Source organism: Podarcis vaucheri, assembly GCF_965113315.1.
Source record: "Podarcis vaucheri genome assembly, chromosome: 14".
Lineage (NCBI taxonomy): Eukaryota > Metazoa > Chordata > Lepidosauria > Squamata > Lacertidae > Podarcis > Podarcis vaucheri.
Genome location: NC_138752.1, coordinates 6,212,388 through 6,227,367, shown reverse-complemented (window position 1 = coordinate 6,227,367; position 14,980 = coordinate 6,212,388). Strand labels below are relative to the sequence as shown.

The window sequence follows — 14,980 nt, the reverse complement described above, 5'->3', positions numbered from 1 at the left end:
CCCCCTTCCATTTACCTGCCCCCCACTTCCACGCTCCATCACACTGCGCTCTGCTTCCCGGCTTCCGTAGCCAGATGTGCTGCTACGACTCCCAGAATGTCCAGAGACTTCTCGGCCTGATCTTTCTGGCCTGTCTCTGCGGAAGGAAAGAGCCAACATGGTACGGTAAGTAATAATTCACACCTTGAATTGGGGGACTCTGTTTTACTCATTTGCTCTTAACACCTTAGAATAAAGGGCTGAAGTGGCCTTCCTCAAATTGTGGAAGTGCAAACAATTCTCTCCTACTATCTGTGCACTTCCAGTCAATCCCATATGTGTTTCCATTAGCTGACTGGCTGCAGTCTAAATGTGCCAAAAATATAAAGCAATCTAGTTTGTCTCCTGCTGACTGGGGAAGGAAAGTAACTCTAGAGCTCTCTTGGCCTGTCCCAACTAGGTTTAGAAAATCACCCCTGCTTGGCAAGGAAATCTGCAGACCTGGCAAGCATCACCTCACTCAAGAGGGTTCTTTCTAACTGTGGCTTGAAGAGCCTGTATTGTCCATTTGCTCACGAGTATGCAAAATAGAAGACGACATGGAAGCCCAGTCATTTAACATGGCACTTGCTCAGTTTAGGCACATGCAAGTCATGCTGTTCGCTGCCAAGAATGGCACCCAAAGAAGTGTGTTAAAAGAAATCTAGGTTAGAAATTAAGGATTAATGTGTTGGAGCATATCAAGGATCAAAATATAATGAGCCTGAAGGCCTCTTATGGAACAGGCACAGACCCAAGATATTGAGGGAAAGCACTCCGATTCTTACACAGCCAGGCTGATGCACAAGTGACAGGCTGCAAATGGGCCAGGGCAAAGTAGCAAGATCTTCCCTCTCTACCCAGCACATCCCACACTCTGAAGAATTTCCAGTTGAAGAAAGGGCAACAGAGCCATACCTGTTCTGTCTTGGTGAATCACAGCCACATATACATATCCCCACCCCAGGTTTTGGGCAGGAATGAACCTGCACATCCCAGCTATTAACCCAGGTTGAAGAATCACCTGGCATCTCGCTTGTCAGGGTTGATGCCTCCTTCACCCTTCCAAGAACTCTGCCGGGATGAGTTGGTCCCAGCCTCTCGTGGGTGACGGCCATGAGGGATCTCAGGTCTCTCCTGGATTATCACAGTCCTCCTCTCATCGCGGTCTCCTCTCACTTCCCGCCGGTCACTGTCACGGAGTTCGTTTCGGGGCTGAGGGGGCTCATTTCTTCTGGATTCACTGAAGCCTTTTGGGTATCTTTCAAACCCAGGCTCCTCCCTTCTGGTGGCTGGCCGAGCTTTTTTCCCATCACTTTGGTTGACAAATCGTTCCCGCCTGTTCAGAAAGGCAAGAGTTTTTCAGATTAAGGGTCACTCCCTAAACTGGTTCTCTGTCTGGCACAGCATCTGCCCACCATACCCCAAGGTGCTTTGCTGCTTGATTTATCATCATGAGGATATTAGGGATACAGCTGCAAGTAGCCTGAGGGTGGGCAGACATCTAGGGCTTCTAGTAAAGCACAAAGTTGAGCCTGCAAGCGGAAATCCACCAACCAGGGCTCGGGAGGGGGGGTCTTTAAGAGCTAGTATTTAGGAGCAATGTAAGTACATGCTCAGCCCAGAAATTTATTTTCAGTATCACAGAATTGATACTAGCAGAACTAAGGTAATTTAGAAGGGGGGAGCTTTTGTGCTGCTACTATTGTTTAACAGTTGAGAGTCACTTTCGCCAATCCATGCAGAAATCTACCAGATCCTCTCCTCTGTCCCAGAGTAAATCCCACTGCCACCTGAGTAAACATGCTTCAGATCACACTGCAAACTTATCATCTTGAAAATCAGAGCCTAGCACAGGTAGCCAATATGGTGCCTTTATTACGGTTCTTTATTACGGTTGAAAGACCCACAAAAACAGTTTTGAAAACAAAAGACAGCAGAAATACAGGGGAAAGATTCCAAGGCAGTCACTATGTTTTATTCAGAGCATGTTGATTTCTATTTCTTACCCAAGATCAGGGATGTGGAATCTGGTGCCCTTCATATGCTGTTGGAGCACAACTGCCATCCTCTTTGACCACTGGCCAGGCTAGCTGGGGCTGATGGGAACTGGTATCCAGCAATGCTGGAAGGCACCAGATTCCCCATCTCTGCTATAGATATTGTTGGACTACACTTCCCATTACCCAAGAACACACTAGAGCAGGGGTTGGCAAAGTTTTTGTGGCTTGGGCCAGTTCACAGTCCCGCAGACGCTGCGGTGGGTCAGTGTGTGTGTGCATGTGCAAACGCTATTTCCAGCGCTCCTTCTGGTGCGGAGGAGGCGTGCGCAGCTTCCCACTGGCTGCAGGAGCTCCCTGCAGCCAATGGGAAGCTGGCCATCGTTGCGGAAGGCAGTCCCTGCTCTGCTCTGCGCCATGTACGGGAGCCGACCGAGTGGGCAGAGGGGGTACATGGGCCAGTTAAATGACCCCCATGGGCCGCTTGTAGCCCATGGGCCTTAGGTTGCCGACCCCGGCACTAGTGTAACAAACAGCAACTTCCCAGCTGTAATAATAACTTATTTCTGAGATCACACTTCAAGAATCAGAATACCTTGTCCTCTCTAACTAAGGGAACACACATTTGAATGGTGGAAACTGTATCCCAGGATGAAAATGATTGTGGGGCACTTAGAATCATAGATATAGAAGGCTCATCTACTCTAACCCAGTGCAATACAGGAATCTCAACTAAAGCATCCATGGCAGATGGCTATCCAATCTCTGCTTAGAAACCTCCAATGAAGGAGAGTCCACAACTTCCTGAGGAAGTCTGCTCCACTTGAGGCCACCCTTCCATTACTGAATCATGACAGCATCAGAATGTACTTTTGCGACCACCATCCCCAAGCATACCTGTCAAAGGAAGTCTGCACTGCGGAACCCTCTGGGTATCGCCCTCTGTCTCGGTGGTCAAAATCACTAAAGCGGTTCTGCTGCCGGCTGTAATCAGACCCATGGCTAAAACGTGCATCTGTGTCCAAGGAAATCTTTTTGCTTTCATTCCAGTAGGGCTCCTCTCTCCTAATGGGGTGGGGAAGAGACACACGGCTGTTAGGACTCCAAACTGCCACACACATTTATTTGTTTTGTGCTTTGTCAGGGCCGATGGGACAGAGGAGCAGGCATCCAGCCTGAAAAGGAAAAAAGCACTACCTGTGATCAACATCCCGAGGCCGTTTCAGGGAATTCCTCTTCTCCTGCTCATAACGAAGCTGCTGCTGCTGGCGCCGAAGCTCTTCTCTTTCGCGAGCAATCCGCTCTGCTTCCTTGCGACGCTCCTAGCCAGGAGAAGAGAAAGAATCTCTAAAGAGCACTGGAAGAAGTTAACCCATTGGGAAGGCCAGAGGACACAGATGGGGAACATCTGTGACCCTCCAGAGGTTGGACTGCAACTCCCATCATCCCTGACCATTGGCCATACTGGCAGAGGCTGATGGGAGTTGTAGTACAGCAGCATCTGGAGAGCCACCAGTGCCCCATCCCTGCCATAGAGCTTCAGCTACAATTGGGAAAGTAGCAGAATTAGCACCGACAACTGTACAAGAGCTCTAAGTGATCCAAAGGAGCAGCGAAGTGGATGTGCCTGGTGTTTTGAAAGGGTTTCAACACAAAGCGCAATGCTGATGTTACCAGCCCTCTTCAGAAACCACATAACCTAACAATCCAATACTAAAAAGTATTCAGCTGCACTCATATCCTTCTTCATGGTCCCCATCGGTTCCTCCCATCATGCCATTACTGATGGACCAAGTTGTGCTAATTAAGACTAGGCAGACTTGGCTCAATTTGCATATTTTGTTGCAATGGCAGAAACTGGACCTTAGCACCAAAACGTATCCCAGAAAGTTCAACAATGTAAAGAAGCATACAAGTTCCTGGGCTCTACGTGACAGAGAAAGCACCTGGCGGGAGTCTCTGTTACCAGGGAACGAGAGCTAACACCCTTCAAAGAAGCTAGAGACTGCAAGCAACAGAAAATAAAAGAGAGGGAAACCCACCTGCTCAATACGGATACGCTCCCTCTCCAAGCGCTCTCGTTCCATCCGTTCCCTCTCCAGCTTCTGCCGCTCAATTTCCAGCCTCTCCCTCTCCCTCTGCAAACGCTCACGCTCTTCACGCTCACGGAGGAGTCTGACGCGCTCACGCTCTCTTCTCTCTCGCTCGGCAATTTCTCTTCGCCTGCAAAAAGCGGGAGCTTCAAAGGTGGGGCAGCTGCAGGCAGCCTTTTTAGGCCCAAGACCAACAAGTGAACAAGGTGTTCCTTTGGGACTTGACTTCCTTCGTTAGTCACACGACTGATGGTTACGGCAACGCTGAAAAAGTTACTGCAGAATACACTTGCCAGATTCTTGTGCTTTGGCGAGCAAGATGGGCGGAGAACTCTCTACAGACAATGGCAGTAACATCAACCCGCTCTGAGGGATGCTCTGGGGTTTGTTATAACGGGGCATGGGGTTCCTCCAGAGTGTGCAATTTGGGGTGGGGGTAACTGCACTTGTGCAGAAAACAGTTTAGCACTTTCTCTCTTCTCCCCAACATCATTGTGAGTAATGATTTCTGAAGCATCTTGCACTTCACTGGTGTCACCTTTTGTTCTTCTCCGCTTCCACTAGCAACCATCATATTAGGGTGGAGCTACATAGGACTACATGCTTGCCATGAACTCTCCTGTCTAGAACTTGGGAGGACAAAAAGGTTAAGCACCCCTCCTCCCATTCACCACTTCCATCCTGCGGATCATCCCTGCCTCTCTCAGTGCCAATGAGATGCCTGGAAACAGGAGTCCAACTGCCAGAGTCTCGTTTTGGCCTCAAGGTGGTGTTTTCCCCAAGCACCTGAGTAGCTTGATGGCGACAAAGTGTCGAGCATCCCTCCTACCTTCGTAACTCTACAGCACGGCGAATTCGCTCTAGCCGAACAATGTGCTCCCTCATTCTCTGCTCCTTCATCTTCTCAAAAGGCAGTATGTCCTTTCTGCCCCGGTAGTCTCTGAACTTCATTTTGTCTTGAAGAAAACGCTCTTTGTTCCTTAACATAGGTGGCTGGAGACAAGTTTTTTTTATATAAATATGAGAATTAGAGACACTTTTACATGTTTACAGCATGCCAAGAGTCATCTGGCTTCTTGTGGACTATGAAGGGTCCCAATGCCCAAGAGCTCCCTTTCTCTGTAAAATAAAGAACAAACTCCCACTAAGAACAGTTTATGACAGGGTCTTAGGTGAAACGGAAGTTTGCTTACAGAGGCAGCAAGAGAAAGACTGGCTCTAAGAGGAAGTGGGAAGTGCCTCCTACTCCAGAGCCCCGTCAAATCTTTCTCCAGAAGAGCCAAGCTCATAGGAGGTAGGCGTGATGCTTGCATAGCAATCTTGACTGCAGCATTTAATCAAGACTTTTGCAAAAATTCACTGTTTGCAAGTGAACTTCCAAACTTTGCTGTGAGAGCTGCCTTATAGTTGCCTAGGCTTCAGAAAGAAGTCAAATTGTGGTTAGCTAGTCTCCTTTGTGACAAAGCACCCCATCACTCCTCTGTCTCAGCTAAAACCAACTCTCACATAAACTGAATTAGGGCCTACACAGACCAATGTTTTGAGCAATACTTACTTTTTCAAACCGTCCCCTTCTTATTGTCCTGGTGTGAACTTGGTCTCCTTTTGTTTGGTCTAGGACTACCATATGACTTGGACTTTTTACACCTTTGGAAGATAAATTACATGCTTAATTATTCACATAACAAAAAGCACAAAAGCCATTTTGCTAAGTCTGTACATGTTCCAGGAACATGTAAAAAAGATTTTAAAGGTAATTTTTCTGATGTAAAGGCCAACTGATTTGGATTTTACAAGAAGCCATGCTAATTGTTCTAGATCCCTGTTTCTTAATCAGTGGGCCTTGGAATATCTTCAGGTGGGCCCACAGCCTGCCCAACGCCTCTTTATTTGCCTCTCCTGCTTTCCAGTCCTGCCACACCTTTTTGGGTGGAACAAGGACAGTACCAGCAACTCTTTGCATGCTGAGTAAAAGTGGCCAAGAGACAGAAGTGTTTGGGGTGCAGGGTGGGGAGAGGAGCAGGGAGAAGAGGGAAGAAAGGGCCAGAGGAAATTAGAAAGTGAGAGAAAAGTTTGCTATTAAATAATAGCAAACAAACCGGGAATAAGAATGGAAGAGGGTGTGATAGGGAAGCTGCTATAGAAGGAAGAAGTGAAAGTAAAAAATCAGGGAGGAAGGATGAAAGAAACTGGCACTACAGTATGCATGTGGATAAAGTACAAGAGAAAGGGGAATGGGAGAAGAAATTACAGGAGATGGGTAAAAACACTTTGAAGAGCATGTGAGGGTGGGAAAGAAAAGGCCTTCCCCATTTAGAACTTCTGGATCAGCAAATTCTGCTGAAAAGGGGGAGGCTAAATCACAATACCTCCAGTGCAAATGTCTGTCCTTAGCTTGAGGAAAGCTGAACCATAGAACTCCTTGCTACAAGGAAAACACTGCGACAAAGAATTTAGCAATTTCCAAAGGCGTGTAAGATTATCAGTAGAAAGTGGCATCAGTAATTTTCAACTGACTGCCAAATTCTGCCTTCATGTGCCACCATTTTCTGACTGGCGCTGCCCCTGCACCACCGTTTTGTGTCAAGTGAGCCTAACACTAACTACTCCACTCTAAAATATTCAAAACAGATTTGTTAACATTAAGAGAAACTCTAGGTGATTCCTGTTAAAATGCCAGCTCACTGCCTGAAAAATGTATGACTATACAGCCTAATCCTTTTCAAAGCATTAGCATAAAAAGCAATAGCATAATATAGTAGGGACCCAAGTGCATGATGGAGATTTGTTTGTAAGGAGAGTAGCTGCAATGCATACTTATTCGCTTTTTTTCTTCTGCCGTTTTCATAGGGTCTTGAGCAGGACAACTGGATCCATAGTCACTCTTCTCTTCTTTGCCTTCAGGTTTCTTCCCATCCTTGCTTTCTTTCTTCTCAGATTTGTCAGATTTCTTATCCTCCTTTTTGGAGAGGGTCCTAAAAAAGGTAACAAACAGGGGTGGTATGGAATTCACTTTCTGATAAACTAAATTTTTGTTTAGTAGTGGGAAGGACTTTGGATAGCCATTAAAGTTACCAAGTTAAATGGATTGAATTTATGAGTTATGGACTGAGTTAGTGAGCAAAGTAAAATTCACAATAACTTTGTTACTGTATGTTTTATATACAGGTGGTGACTGACGTGTGGGTCCTTTTGGACCTGGAAGAGGGCAGAATGGAAGTGGAACGGGGCAGGATTATGTGTGCCTCTAATGTGCGTGGGGACCAAGAACACATCCCTTGAGAAAACCGGGGGTTGCCTGTATAACTATAATTTGAAGAAAAAGCAAGTTTTTGGTTCTGATGGATTATTGATAGATGGTTATCAAATACGCTGGAATGTACATGGGCAGAAAAGGTTGAAATCTCAAACCAGAGAGGTGACTAAGGAAGTTTTTTAGTAGGTGGGAGTGAGTATTTATAATGCTACACAGCTCCTTGCCCCTTGTCTTGTGTAACAAGAGCAGTATTATGCACATCTCCTCAGTCTGCATACTTTATATAGGTTGCCGAATCCAGCTTTTGCTAATAAACCATTTTTTTATTTTTGTTTTAAAAAGAGGGAACACATAGTCATGCTAGGAAGCAGCACTTGGGCTCATGTTTTTTCCAAACAAATTCTGGTTACACAAAAGTTGCAGGATCAGGCTCTTACTTGCTGGCTTTGTCGCTTGAAGTCATCTTCTTTTCTCCAGGATTCCTACCGGAGCTAGATTTCTCATCATTGTCTTTCTTCAGTTCTTTCTTGGAAGGATCACCTTTTACCTGCAATTTATTTTTTAAAATTAAGTACGTTACACATTGACTGCCAACCAGGACGTGTAGCATAGAGCCATTTCTCAATGGACTAAAATAAACATTAAAAGGGATGCATTCCTTTTTGCTATCAGTCATCGTTTTCTGTTATATATCCAGCCAACTGCTACTCTGAGTAAGAGGCGGAGGAGGAAACAGAAGATCACAGGACAGCACCCTGGAGAAACCATGGACAACTAATTCCAATACAGCTCTTCTTTTTATTTTTGGAAGAGAGTCACATAAGAACTTTCTCCAAATTATTTAACACTGTTATAATTCAGTAGGATGCCGGCCTAACTGCTAAAGCATTTCCCTTCCCAAATTAACTCCAGACCAACTGTTTGTTGGGTCTAGATATGAAATGTGCAGCCTGGCTTAGTTTCAGGTTGAGTTCACTTCCAACAGCATCTACTTTAAACCCAGCCCATTTTCTCAAGGCCCGCTGAGCAGAGTCAAGGAGGTGGCATCCCTCTTCTGAAGGGATAAGTTCTTCCCTCCCAGTTTCTTGAAGAGATGCATCTTCCCCTCCACAGATATTGCCCCTGTCTGTTAAGAGAGCGCACATCACACCTACTTTCTCAACGGAAATTTGTTGCCCATGCAGCTCTGTACGGTGAAGATGGCTTATACACCTTGCCACTTCTGTGCTCGATGACATGGTCACAATGCCATAGCACTTGGCTCCAGGGCTTCGGGCACTGGTGACCACTTTTGCAGCAAGAACCTGTAAGAAAAAGAAATGGAAACAGTCATGGTTTTAAAGTGACATCTTCATCATTTCCTACTCTACATCCAGAGGCAATACCTAAATATCAGTAAACAACTAGGTTGCATACATCTCATGCACTGGGACAGCCAGAGAAAAATTCACAGACAACAGTTATGCCATTATGATCTGATGCCACATTAGACCTGGCAATTTGTATGCCTCAACATCAGGTTTGCTGGCCAGGAGAAAAGCAGCTTTTTAGTCGGGGTGTGTGTGTGATGATGATGATGATGACACCTGTTCTTGCAAAGAAAAACAAGTGAACATTACTGTTGCACCAAGAAAGTGGTCAGAATGCATGAATGGTACATGCAAGCTGGTACATGCCTACATGCTGGTAGGGGAACAGCCCTGCTAAAATGTACCTTTCTTACGAGCCCATTTTAGGCAGTTTATATGGCAAAAACCACATCCTCAGTGGCCAAGTGCTTTTCCTCAGATTGAGTTATGACCATTCCCAGACATGGATACTAAGGTCACAGTGATGTGGGCTTTGGTAACCTCTATTGTATTATGCCCTATGTGGGGCTACGCTTGAGGCTGCCTCAGAAATTGCAGCAAGTGCAGAATGTTGGGTGTGGCTTCTGGTTACACTAGCCCTGCATCAGCTGCGTTACGCCAGTGGTGAAAGCTCTGCACTGGCTTCCAGTATATTATGGCGCTACATTCAAAGTACAGTAGACAAACATTTTGCACAGAGGTTCCATTCCCAGCACCCATGCGTGTATAAGCCCACCCACCCTTTCTGTGACGTGCTGAGTGACTTTTCGGGTCACTTCTGGGTTCAGCACTGTGCACATGCGCACAATTCCTATGCCTATACCACTGTTTGTGTGTAAAGTCCTAAAAACCCTAGGACCAGGTTACTTGAAGGACCAAATTGTCCCTTATACACTACCATCATCTGGAGAAGCCCTACCGACTGTCTCACAGTTATCACTTGTTTATTTTTTGTGAACCAATACTTCTTCTTTTTTAAAAAATAAAGCAAAGTGGCTCCAGGACATTAGAACACTTTCTACTGAAACCTGAGGATTGTGATAGTCTGTTGTCTGCTGAAACTGTCGGTTTTGCCAAGCATTTTTAGAGATTAATTGAATGCAGAATTGGCTATTTGCACTGTAAATACTGATCTTACGTATTAATTATAATATTGTACAATGCCATTATATTTTAGATGACTTGGCAGTTTAGAAATTGTCTTCTAGATAAATGGTGAGATACACTTTGACAAGTGTGAGATCCTCTTGCATTACTAAATTAAAGAGGTCACTATTTTCATCCCTTTGCTTAACTGCTGCTCTTGTTTACATCAAGATGTACGATCTTTGTTCCAACATACAAACCCATATCCTCTTCCTCCTGTATCTAGTGTTATGATAGCCTGCTATTTTTGACTGTCATAACCTGAAAAGGCTGGGCATGAATAGTAGTTTATGCCCCTTACTGGAAAGTGGGTAGAGAAGAAAAGAGCACTGGCATCTCTCCGTCTCCTTCCCTGAAACTTCAACAGGTTAGCGTTGCTGGCTCTCAAAATTTACTTTAGCATCAATTGCTGCCACCACTTAGTGTGGCATCTGCTTTACTTTCAACCATTAGGAGCCAGGCTTGGAACTCAGTTTTTGCTAACCCGGCCTGCCAGTCTCTTCAATTGAAGGTGAGTGTACATGGAAGAACATGGGGCAAACAGTTTTTTAAAAGGAAGGGAAGAAAATATGCTTCTTAGCTAGTAACATTCCCTGAGGTAGTATTAAAGTCAGGATGGGGAACTGGTGGGCCTCCAGACAGTGATGGACTCCAAACTACAGTGGTACCTCGGGTTAAGTACTTAATTCGTTCTGGAGGTCCGTTCTTAACCTGAAGCACCACTTTAGCTAATGGGGCCTCCTGCTGCCGCCGCGCCGCCGGAACAAGATTTCTGTTCTCATCCGGAAGCAAAGTTCTTAACCTGAAGCACTATTTCTGGGTTAGCAGAGTCTGTAACCTGAAGCGTATGTAACCTGAGGTACCACATTAATTTCTGTATTTTCTGAACAAGACAAGCATGCACACTTACCTGTTACTTTTAACAAAATTAAAGATCCACCTGCAACTAGAGACTTTCTACTCCCCGAGAGCATATTGGAGGCAGCAAGTTGTATCCAATGTTAGTCATACGCCAAGTAGACTAAATGAAATTAATGGGCATGACTAACTTGGGTGTGTCCATTTCAATAGGTCTACTCTGAGTAGAATTTAACTGGATGCAATCCACTACATCAGTTGCTGGCAAGCATAACTGAGGCGAACACAGTTGCACTCAGATTCTGCTTGCAGGCTTCCCATATAGGCTTTTGGTTGGCCCCTATGTGATGGGAGGTCCCTCAGAGTTCCACCAGAGGGTTGGAGCCTCTTTCTGATTGGCTACAAAGTCAGCTGGCTGTAGAAGGGGGAGGAGCAGAATGGGGGGGCACATAAAAGGAGCAGCTTCTGAGGAAGCCTTGAGATGGGGATATGGGAAAGAGCTGGAGCGAGACAGGGTTGAGTTTGGTTTGAAATGGGAGAAAGGGATTAGGAATGGGTTTGTCCAAGAGAGTGGGTTCAAATGTGAGTTTAACATCCGCTCTGCGGAGAATATCTGTAGCTAGAGGAAGGAGCCTTGTACTGAAGAGAGGAGGACCTTGTGAGGAGACAGGAGCTGCCTGGAGGGCTGAGTCTAAGCAGGTGCGGGAGAAGCTGTGGGACTACAGTTCCCTTGCGTCTCCTTCCTGTCAGGCGAGGAGAGCTCTTCTAGGAAAAGAAGACTCCCAAGCCAGCTAAGAGGGGATCCCAAGGTCTCTTATACCTCAGAAGTGGGACTGCTAAGAGAGGGGGGAAATGACGAAACAGATCATGAAACAGAGCATTAAGCCGTGAAGGAAGCTGTGCCGTGTCCAAAGTATTTAACTAAAAGACCTGTCATAACCAAGTAAAGGAACAAGAGAAACTGAGTTAAGCATTTCACCACCTATTCTAGAAACTGGAACATCTACCTGAAGTGCAGCAACCGATATTTAGCAACTGAAGTTTAAGAAAAGATGTGCATATACTACTGTGTTTAAGCCTGTGACATCTTTATATTTAGTTTAAGTAAAAGTTACCGTATTTTTTGCCCTATAGGACGCACTTTTTCCCCTCCAAAAATGAAGGGGAAATGTGTGTGCGTCCTATGGGGCAAATGCAGGCTTTCGCTGAAGCCTGGAGAGCGAGAGGGGTCGGGGGGGGGGGAGAATATTTTTCGCTGAGCTCAGCGCGTCCAGGCTTCGCGGACCTCTCCGCAAGTAGCGAGACTGCTCCCGCTGCTTGCGGAGAGTTGCCTGCATGCTGAAGCCTGCGCGCGCTCAGCTCAGCGCGTCCAGGCTTCGCACACCTCTCAGCAAGCAGCGGGAGCGCTCCCACAGCTTGCAGAGAGCTGCCTGTTTGGGGGCTGGGGTCGGGGGAAGCTCGAGCTTCCCCAGCCCCGCGCCTGGGGGAGAAATAATTTTTTTCCTTTATTTCCCCCACAAAAAAACTAGGTGCGCCTTATGGGGCGGTGCGTCCTATAGGGCGAAAAATACGGTAACTTCTTCCTAACCCAACTTTGTTTCACCAATCTCTTTTTGTAAATAAAACTTTCCTTGTTTGATCAACTCCTGCCTGAGACTCCCTGAAACAAAGTCCCCCTCACACAAGGCCCCCACAAGATAGCCTGTGGTAAATGGAAGAAATTTGTTCGCGTACTGTGCAGTGGGCCTGCTGTATTGAATTGGGGGCAGTTAGTGGGGTGAGTCCGCTACACCCTGTGAAAACAGGATGTTGGACCAGAAGGGCTCTTATGCTCTCAAGGCCTCTGGTTATATAGCCCACAAGCCTTTGGCGCCTACTACACTGTGTAGGGGAACAATTTTAAGTTAAAGTATTTTGGCCCGGCTTCCTGTTCACATGCAAGGACACTACGTAAGATCAGTTTCTTAAAGAGTAAGCGCCAAATACATTCCAGAAGAAAAGACTGGTAGCTGGACAAAATAGCATTTCTCTCCAGAAGATGGAAAATTAGGTCTCCACACTCTTTGGCTGAATGTCCAAGTACTCATTGTTTGCACATAATAGGTTATTGTATGAAGTCTAATCTTAAAGTCTTTACAGTGGTGCCTCGCAAGACGAAAATAATTCGTTCCACGAGTCTTTTCGTCTTGCGATGTTTTTCGTCTTGCGAAGCACGGTCCGTCGCAACTGCGCCTCTTCAAGCGGATTTTTTTAAAAAGCGCAAGAGGTTTTCGTCTTGCGAAGCAAGCCGATAGGGAAATTCGTCTAGCGAAGCAACGCAAAACCGAAAAACCCTTTCGTCTAGCGAGTTTGTCGTCTAGCGAGGCACCACTGTATTTTTTTGCTTCTGGCTTGTTCTTTTATATAGAAAAATAGGTTTTAGCTCAACAGTCAAGATTCAGTTCTGAGATGTGCAGACTTTAAGTAATACATTCAAATCTAGGCTATTTTAAGTGAAACTATTATTTGTTTGTGTTTAAAGCCATACCACTCCCAAGTGTGTGAACACTGTTTGCAACCTCAGTCAACGTCATATTCATTAACTGATACTGTTAAACGGAACCATACCTTCCCATATTTGCCGAAGAGATTTTTCAAGTCAGCGGCTTTTGTGTTAGAAGACAAGCCACTAACCCACAAGTTCTTGGTAGAGCTGCTGCTGCTCCCACTGCTTGCACTTCCTAAAACAAATTTCACAGAACATTTCAGTAGCAATATTAAAAACTAGCATTCAAGTGGTAAAGTGCAGTTTTGGAAGATGACTTCTACCCACAATTTTTCTTTTAATAAGCAAACGGTGCGCAAAGACCAAGACCAGAGAGCAAGAGGGGAGATTTGGAGGGTATGCATTCTGTGCCACCAATTTTACAGCAGCAAAGACACTTACGATGCGCTTTTAAAGATTTTCTAAAGCAAGCACATCCAGAAACCACTCAGATAGCAGGTGACGAGAAAGACCCTTTTCTCATGAGCTCCTAGAGAACTGCCACAGCTCAGATTAGTCAACACTCTACTATTCTATGGTCCCAACAAGCAGACTATTCTAAGATACCTTTGAGAAGACAATGACAGTTATATGCCTCCATTTTTTAAAAATTACACCTTACAAACCTCATGGTGTTGTTGTTGCTTTAAATACCCATTAGTTAGCATTCTTGCATCAAGTTATGTTGGCTGAGGACATATTTCAAGCAAGGATCTATTACCGGGGTAGGCAACCTAAGGCCTGGGGGCTGGATGTGGTCCAAGCACCTTCTCAATCCGGCCCGTGGGCAGTCCGAGAATCAGCATGTTTTTACATGTGTAGAATGTGTCCTTTTATTTAAAGTGCATCTCTGGGTTATTTGTGGGGCATAGGAATTCATTCATTCCCCCCCCCCCAAAAAAAATATAGTCCGGCCCACCACATGGTCTGAGGGACTGAAAAGGGTTGCTGACCCCTGATCTATTAGGTTTGCAGGATAGTCAGCAGACTTGTCAAATATTCCATGCAACTCAGATTGCTAATATGTTGCATTTATTTCATGATGGTGCCATTTGTTAGCAAGGGAGGCAGAAAAGGCAGTTTGCAGCCAAGCCTTGCAGTAGTCGGGGGCAAACACAGCAGCAGTGCAAAGCTGCTTCTATGGACCGGCTGCAGTAACTGCAGGCTCCTCCAGAGAGGAATATAAGCAGTTAGCGGCAAATTCCCCCGCCAAGGATGGCCATGTCTCAATCCTGCTTACTCCAGAAACCAGGCAGCATCTCCTTCATAATGAAGCTCATGCTTGAAGAATTGGCTCTCTTAGCACAACTGATCTTTTTTTAAAATTGTGCTGTTATTTTTTACTTATTTGAAATTCATTTTTAAAAAGTATAATGATAGGCTGCCCTAAGTATTCCAGGGGGGAAACTAAAGACACTGCCCAGTGAAATTGTTCAGTTACAAAAACCTTACCAAAAACTGTTAAGTTATACTAATCCACTAAATTTAAAGAAGTTAACTTATTTGCTGACTGTACCTGACCAGTCAAATGCCCAAGCCTAGGATTTCTCACCTCATTTCAGATGCCATCTTGTAAGGAGACCATTGTCTCAAATGAAGGTGTCTTCTATTTAAAATTTCATTTACAATTAACTTTACTACCTAGCATGAACAATCTATAGATTCTTTCTAGGATGAGAATACAACAGAGCAATGTAATCATCAACTGGATGCATGACACATTTTTCAAGTAACAA

The 14,980-nt window shown here is 45.3% G+C and overlaps 1 protein-coding gene across 1 annotated transcript in view; it reads right to left on the bottom strand.

Annotated features, from left to right (window-relative positions):
• SLTM (SAFB like transcription modulator) overlaps positions 1 to 14,980 on the bottom strand; it is a 37,957-nt gene that overhangs the window by 4,268 nt on the left and 18,709 nt on the right. Inside the window, exons 9-19 of the mRNA XM_082198381.1 lie at positions 13,328 to 13,440; positions 8,522 to 8,671; positions 7,805 to 7,914; positions 6,929 to 7,086; positions 5,667 to 5,758; positions 4,941 to 5,104; positions 4,061 to 4,241; positions 3,216 to 3,340; positions 2,916 to 3,083; positions 1,043 to 1,357; positions 16 to 136 (exon numbers count right to left, since the gene is read on the bottom strand). Coding sequence (XP_082054507.1) covers positions 16 to 136; positions 1,043 to 1,357; positions 2,916 to 3,083; positions 3,216 to 3,340; positions 4,061 to 4,241; positions 4,941 to 5,104; positions 5,667 to 5,758; positions 6,929 to 7,086; positions 7,805 to 7,914; positions 8,522 to 8,671; positions 13,328 to 13,440 — 1,697 coding nt within the window. The remainder of the gene's footprint in view (positions 1 to 15; positions 137 to 1,042; positions 1,358 to 2,915; positions 3,084 to 3,215; positions 3,341 to 4,060; positions 4,242 to 4,940; positions 5,105 to 5,666; positions 5,759 to 6,928; positions 7,087 to 7,804; positions 7,915 to 8,521; positions 8,672 to 13,327; positions 13,441 to 14,980) is intronic.